A 7782-nucleotide genomic window follows, 5' to 3' on the forward strand; every position below is an offset into this window, starting at 1 on the left:
ATCCAGCTACATTTTGTTTTGTTTTGCTCCTAGAAATGTTTGTTACCATGTATAGTTAGTTTTTTTTTTTTTTTTTTTCCTTTCTCTCCTTCCTTGTTCCTTATTATCGATACAAGTCCACTGCCACTGTTTTAAATGCTAGGGTTGTATTCTATCTATTTGCGTACAGATGTGTCTTACATCCTTGCTGCAGTCACACTAAACAGCTCTTGAAGTCACGCCATGCAGAGTAATGAATTAGGACGCACAAGCAGCTTCTGGTGATTACATTGATATGTAGCATGCCTATATTGTGTGTGTAATTGCGTCTCTATCTGCATCCCAAATGCCACTGTAGCAGAGCAATAGTTGCAGTCACACACACAATATACGCATGCTGCAGGAGCTGCTTGTGCTTCTTATTACATTACTTTGCATCTAAGATGCATTTTCGCGGTAAAAACACAAAAAAGACGCTTGGCATTACTGAGTCACACGGCACTTGCGCGTTCTATGTAACGCGACTTGTAGCGCACGGAGCAAAGATGTATTAGGACACATCTGTATATCATTTTATTTAAGGCAATGGTTCCCAAACATTGCATATGAGGTACATTCTGATGCTTGATATCTACAGACTGATTCTGGGTTGGAGACAAAGGTACATACTGTATGTGTCCTCATACATCCAGCCTTAATACACCATGCAGCGCCAGATGCCTGGCGTGAGTGAGGCATCCTGTGCAACTCTGCTAACGTCAGGTGTTTTTTTTCCTGAAAACGTGTCTTAGTCGCAGCGCAATGTGACTAGGGCGCATGAGGAGACTGTGCTGATTAATGTGATATGACGCTTGTGCATTGTGTGTGACTGAGACTGTATACAGAGCAGAGCAGAACTTGTATTGGAAAAAAGCTTCTGCTGCTACATTGTAGCACTTTGTGTACAGATTCAGAGACTCAGTTGCACACATGTACAAGTGGCATATATCAAATTAATCAGCACGTCCTCATGCGACCTGGCATGTCAAGAGGGGCTGTTTGGCGTGACTGCAGCACAGCTTTGGGCAGCTGTGGCAGCCTGATTTACTACCTTCTGCTAATGTGGGGTTCCGCAGGACTAATGGTAGGGGTTTGTGTGTCTGCATAGAAACGTGCTGCCATCTGGCATAAATGTCATCATTCGTATCTGCACTAGCCCCATGCTAGGCGCCAGAGTTCCGTCAGAAACGGGCTTCCTTCCCCTGCATGCGCTATTTAGAATCGCGCAGCACTTTTGATACATGCCCGTGACACTCACAGAAGACAATTCCGTGCGCTTGAATTGTTGCTGTCCGATTTTATGGAAAGACCGATCTGGCCAAGTTTACGGAGATGCGCAAAAAGGCCCTGTCATTTTATGTTCATGGTTTTATCTTTACCCACGTTGTACAGCCAAACAAGAATAATTTTATCCTTTCTAGGCTTCTCCTTTTTTATGTATTTTCAAGTCCCCAGAGATGATGAATACATTTTATTTCACTTACTGGAAAATCCTCTTTCGTCTAGCCAATTCAAGTCAGAGCTTTAAACCCTCCCTTCTTGTCACCATGGCCACTGGCATCGTTGTTTTGCTGTGTGCAGTTAGCTGAAACAAGTTCTGCTGACTGTCTCCGGAGTAGAGGAATCCCGCACTGGAGTGAGCATAGTGCTGTCTGATAGCTGCTGTACTTGAAAGGCAAACTTGTTTTTCAAACTATAGCTTATTCCAGGGCCCTCTTTTTCTACACATAAATGTAGGGAGCTGATGTGTGCTGGGCGGCAGAGCCATTTGTACAGGACAGAACCTAATTTTTGGCTAAAGCATTTCATTTTCTCCTGCCCCTTCTGGAAGGAAGAATCTATGTCTCGCTTGTATTGACATTACAATAAGTAGAATGGAATTTACAGATAATGCTGATAATGGTCAGATAAAGTACTTTACAGACATTTTATCTGACAACCGGTAGCCCAGCGGCTATCAGGGGCATAGAGTCTGAGAGATCTCGCAATGGTTACCAACAGGGGAAATGTCAGTTGGGCCACCGTGGCAGGGCATACAGTGGACATGCAACTCCAATAGTACTGCATCAGACAGACGTGCTGGCCAATTGATATTTTGAGATTTGGTCATGCAAATAAACAGTACTCTGGGCTTTCCGCCGACACCAGGCCAATCGCCGGGATAACTGTATAATTATCCCAGTGTAAGTTAAACAAAGTTATATGTGTTCATGGCAGGTGTAGCATGTTGTGCCGGCGGTCGGGATCCCAGCGCCCAGCATACCGGCACCGGGATCCCGGCGCCCAGCATACCGGTACCGGGATCCCGGCGCCCAGCATACCGGCACCGGGATCCCGACCACCGGCAGCTGGTCAAGCGCAAATGAGCCCCTTGCGGGCTCGCTGCGCTCGCCGTGCTGCAGGCATGGTGGCGCGCTATGTGGACACGGTGGCGCGCTATTTATTCTCCCTCCAGGGGGGTTGTGGACCACCAAGAGGGAGAATAGTTGTCGGTATGCCAGGTCTCGGGATCCCGGCGCTGGTATACTGAGCGCCAGGAACCCAACAGCCGGCATACTGAATACCACCCGCTCATGGCAATGCAGGTATTACAGAGGAAATAAATTCATGTGTTTCTGTAAACTTGGCTTAATTATGTCTTCTGATATATTTTCCAGACAATACCAAGATTTCCTTGAAGATCTCGAGGAAGATGAACTTATACGGAAAAATGTGAACATCTACAAAAGTAAGGATGTGTAAAGTACCTAGAATGTTGTTTTCCAATGTAACGGCAGTAGATGTAACTGCGTCCTTTACAAACTAACGAATATTAACTATTTATAGTGTTGTATTCATGTTTTCCCAGTGTATATTTTACAGTATACACCTAATGCAGTAACAGTAACCACTTCAGCATTAGAATGGGAAGTATCTTTCTGATGTGTGATGTCACATTAAAGATTTGCCATTTGCAGGACAGGGGATTGCAGAGTTGACTTGGATCACATCTCAGCTGCCATGTATTTTTCTTAAATACAAAGCTGACTGCATATAGCTGGTCTGCCCGTGTCACTATGATCATCATAAGCTCTGCACACTCACAAGCAGACTTAGAAAACAATGCATCAATTTCAAACCATTGTCTCCAGTTACTTAAAATGTACTTGTCTTGCAGTTCTGAAAAATCAAACAGGAGTAGCACAGTGTACAGTTGTTGGCACGCGGAGAGAAAACTGAAAGTTAAAAGCTGTTAAAAATGACATGATGCGAAAACTTTTTTTACATTCCCGAAAACCATTTATTAATATTATTTATTACCAGTTATCTATATAGCGCACACATATTCCGCAGCGCTTTACAGAGAACATTTTGGCCATTCACATCAGTCCCTGTCCCATTGGAGCGTAGTCTATGGGGGTCATTCAGATCTGATCGCTAGGCAGCAATTTTTGCTGTCCTGCGATCAGATAGTTTCCTCCTACAAGGGGAGTGTATTTTCGCTGCGCGATTGTGCGATCGCATGTGTAGCAGAGGTGCACAAACTGATTTTGTGCAGTCCCTGCGCAACCCAGGACTTACGATCACAGCCTGTTCGGGACCGGATTTTACATCAGACAACCTCCCTAAAAACGCTTGATCCCGCCTGCGTTTTCCCAGACACACCCTGAAAACGGTCAGTTGCCACCCACAAACGGACTCTTCCTGTCAATCTCCTTGCGAACGCCCGTGCGAATGGATCCTTCGCACAATCCCATCGCTGACCGGTGATCCCCGTTGCAGCCGTCCATTGCGCCTGCGCATTGTGGTGTATACGCACTTTGGATCTGACCGCTCGCTATGCGAAAACGTACAGCAGCAATCAGATCTGAATGACCCGTTATATTCCCTATCACACGCACACACATTCGCGCTAGGGTTAATTTTGTTAGGAGCCAATAAACCTACCAGTATATTTTTGGATTGTGGGAGGAAACTGGAGTACCCAGAGGAAACCCAAGCTAGCATGGGGTGAATATACAAACTCCACACAGTTAGGGCCATGGTGTGAATTAGACCCATGACTTCAGTGCTGTGAGGCAGTAATGCTAACCAACCATTACACCATTACACCATTCGTGCTGCTCAATAGATTACTGTGGTCACTTTGATGAGGATATACTATGTGCTACAGTGGTTGTGCTCGTGTAATCCCTTAACAGATCCTGGGAGACTCTTCGATATATACAGCCATTAATGACAGCTCAGCTCCCCCTTATATTTTCGGAGGCCCAGTTATAATGCAGCCAGCCAGTGGCCACACCCTCTGTCAGATCTTAGTCCTGTATACTCATGTTTTTAAGTCAGTTTAGTCATCATTTAGCCACCCACGCTGATGCATTCATACTGATCAGCTCCAACAACTGGATCAAGGTCCAGATCTTTAATAATTAGGTGAATAGGTTGGACACGAGCTGTGTGGAACACTTCGGACGTAACCTACATCTGTTAATGTGCTTGGAAGATGACTGGACACTGGCCAACACTAACTAGAGTTACCAACATGCCGATAATGATCTGACCTATATTGCTCAGTCCATTATCTACATGCTGCTATTTCAGACTCGTTGCCTCATGTATTTGACCTCAACGCATAGTATGTGTGGCCAGTGTGCAAAGTGCATGCTGCACTGATTTATTTTTTTGACATCATGGTAAGTAAACAAGTAAATTATCTCTAACATCACAAGCATTTGAATTCTATTGAAAGTGGGAAGTAATTCTTGTGTATCTGTTAAATCCTCATTCCTTTTTTTAGAGCAGACAGAAGCTTAGAAATACTGCACAATCTGCTTTATGCTCTGTGTGGTGTTTGTTCTTTTTTGGTCTCGTCCAATGTAGACCTCATGCTGGCTTTTTCTCTTCCAGAGGCTGACATTGCGGTGGAGAGTGACACTGATGAGGAGGGTGCACCTAGAATCAGCCTGGCAGAGATGTTAGAAGATCTGCACATTTCTCATGATGCCACAGGTGGGGAGGGGACAGAAATGCTGACAGAATAAATTTGCTTCAAAGCGTCCTGCTGGTGTGTTCTAGTGAAGAGGATTTAAAATGTGTCCAATTTAATTTTGAACTATCTAAAACGTGCGCTCATACATATTTCTCTCTGAACTTGGATTACCATACACTAAGCTCTTGTGTGTTTTGCCTTCCAACTGCCAGATATTAAAATAACAAATGTTTAAGCTGTTTGGATTTTTCTTTTCTTGTTATGTTGACATCTTTTAAAGAGCTGGTGAATACAGAACACATTGCAGGTGTCGCAGGGCAGATCACTGGAAAAGAGAGAAAAAAAAAATCTGTATTGTAAAGAAGCACATCACATAAACTCATAAGCACAATGTTGGGGGAATGTGGAAGCTGTGTTTAGCGCACTCACCACTTTGATCAGCACATAGTCAGATTTTTTATTACACATTGCCATGTGTATTTCACAGGAATAAAAACACAAGAAAGGAATCCCAGCTGTTAGTGAAAACTGAAAGATATACCATACTATGCCTGTAAACTGGGAGGCGCATGGATTATCCAGGTTCTGTGGCTTATTAAAACCAGGTGAAATGCAGGCTTGAAGCTAGCCAGCCATAGAACCTGTGTAATTTGTGAGTGTCCCGGTTTAAAGGAACAGTATGGTACGTCTATCTCCACACGCGCGCGCACACACACACACGCTTATATACAGTGTATATACCATGTGTAATATGATATACAGATGTGTCCTCTTACATCTTTGCTCCGTGTGCTACAAGTCACGTTACACAGTGAGTGTTGTATGACTCTTTAGTGTCGAGCATAATTTTTTAAATTTTTAGATGCAAAGTAGTGTAATAGGATACACAAGCAGCTTCTGCTGATTACATTGATATGCAGCATGCCTATAATCTGTGTGTGACTGCCACTGCATTTGTTTACAAAATGCTATGCTACAGTGTTTTCATGGAAAACACTGAAACATGCAGTTTTTGGATGCAGGTAGAGCTGCAATTACACACACAATATAGGCATGCTGGATATCATTATAATCAGCAGAAGCTGCGTGTGCGTCTGTTTAAATTACTCTGCACATTTTTGCGAAAAACCTGCAAAAAAGATGCTCGTCGCTACAGAATCCCACCACGGCATAGCGCGACTTCAAGGGCTGTTTAGTGTGACTGCAACAAGGTTGTAAGAGGACATATCTGGAGTTTAGCTGAACAGAGCAGAATTCTCCCATTTACTGTGTAAGTAATTACAGGTTGCGGACACGCACATAACCCAACAGTTCACACATAGCTGAAAATTTCCAGTGGGATTTGGAGTAAACATTTACTGACAGATAAAATTACATCCTGGGTCAGTAAGGCTCCACTTATTAACTGTCCGCTGCCAAATATCACTGATTTGGGAAACTGTGTCGTAGATTTATATGAGGATAATACATTTTTTTGTGGTATGATTTTGTGCCCACCATTTCAGCTTCCTTTTTCCTTGATTCAGTACAGTGTAATTATTGGGAAAAATGAGTTTGCAGTCATTTGGATTTGATCAGAAACTAACACTTCTCTTTCTCTACGGCAAACTCCTCTGTAGTTATTGAGGTGATCTATTTGTTGTAATGTTCTCATCTGAAAGGCGCTGTTTCAGCTTTAAACCACTGACAGTTTAACCTGCTTTGCAAAAGACAGATGTGATTTAAGGTTATGGATCTATCAATCGATGAACTTAGGGTTTCATGACCCATAACGCTGCTTCTCAGCACTTATTAAATCTCTCACTGACAGTCAATGGGTTCAAGAGCAGGAAATTTCATGGTCAGACATCTCACGTGCCACAAGATGGCAGTAGCGCTTAGTATTTGACATATTCAAGTGAATCTTACTCTGTTGCATCCCTTTTTAATTATAGATAGGTCTCTGTTCTGCCACTATCAACTTCTTCGCAAACTCCCAAATGCTTCCCTTTGTGAATTATAATAAATGTCATGATTGCTTATTTACTTATTTTACATTGCAATGTATTTTTTCAATGCCACAAAACAAAGTTTGCTTCTACATCATACTATAGATAAGAGATTGCTTAGGGATAAAAATGAAGCTAATTATTGCATATATTCCAGTGCAGTCAAGTAAGGTAGACTATGAAAAATTACACCTGGCGTCTGCACAAATCCTCCTTTCCTTCTTGGCAGGAGCTATGACGGCATTATGGGAAATCAGTGATATTTGGCAGCGGACAGTTAATAAGTGGAGCCTTTCGGACCCAGGATGTAATTTTATCTGTCAGTAAATGTTTACTCCAAATCCCACTGGAAATCTTCAGCTATGTGTGAACTGTTGGGTTATGTGTTTGTGTCCGCAACCTGTAATTACTTACAGTAAATGGGAAAATTCTGCTCTGTTCAGCTAAATTGCAATTCACAGTATATTACATTATCCAAAAGATGTTTTGACTCTAGAAGTAGGAGCAGAGTGAGTTGGACCTGCAATTTGTTATCCCAGCAGATGGCGCCAACACCATATATATGCTGGGAGACTGGACTCTAAACATGATCATTTCTGGTTTTCTCAACCTCTCTACATATATATGTGTGTATGTGTGTATATATGTATATATATATATATATATATATATATATATATATATATATATATATATATATATATATATATATAGTTTTTAATCTTTGTTCTATATCCGGAGGTAGCGAGCTGAAATGCGCGTAAAGAGACTTTTTACGATCGCTCCCATTAGTTTAGTTGGGTTTAG

At 42.5% G+C, this 7782-nt stretch overlaps 1 protein-coding gene across 5 annotated transcripts in view; it reads left to right on the plus strand.

The window, feature by feature from the left end:
• NMD3 (NMD3 ribosome export adaptor) overlaps window positions 1-5222 on the plus strand; it is a 204065-nt gene extending 198843 nt beyond the window's left edge. For all 5 annotated transcript variants that reach the window (XM_063916173.1, XM_063916175.1, XM_063916174.1 and 2 more), the window contains exons 15-16: window positions 2676-2746; window positions 4906-5222. In XM_063916173.1, coding sequence (XP_063772243.1) covers window positions 2676-2746; window positions 4906-5039 — 205 coding nt within the window. In that variant the 3' untranslated portion in view covers window positions 5040-5222. The remainder of the gene's footprint in view (window positions 1-2675; window positions 2747-4905) is intronic.
• The last annotated feature ends 2560 nt before the right edge of the window (window positions 5223-7782 follow it).

This window comes from Pseudophryne corroboree, chromosome 4 (genome assembly GCF_028390025.1).
Source record: "Pseudophryne corroboree isolate aPseCor3 chromosome 4, aPseCor3.hap2, whole genome shotgun sequence".
In the NCBI taxonomy this organism is placed as follows: domain Eukaryota; kingdom Metazoa; phylum Chordata; class Amphibia; order Anura; family Myobatrachidae; genus Pseudophryne; species Pseudophryne corroboree.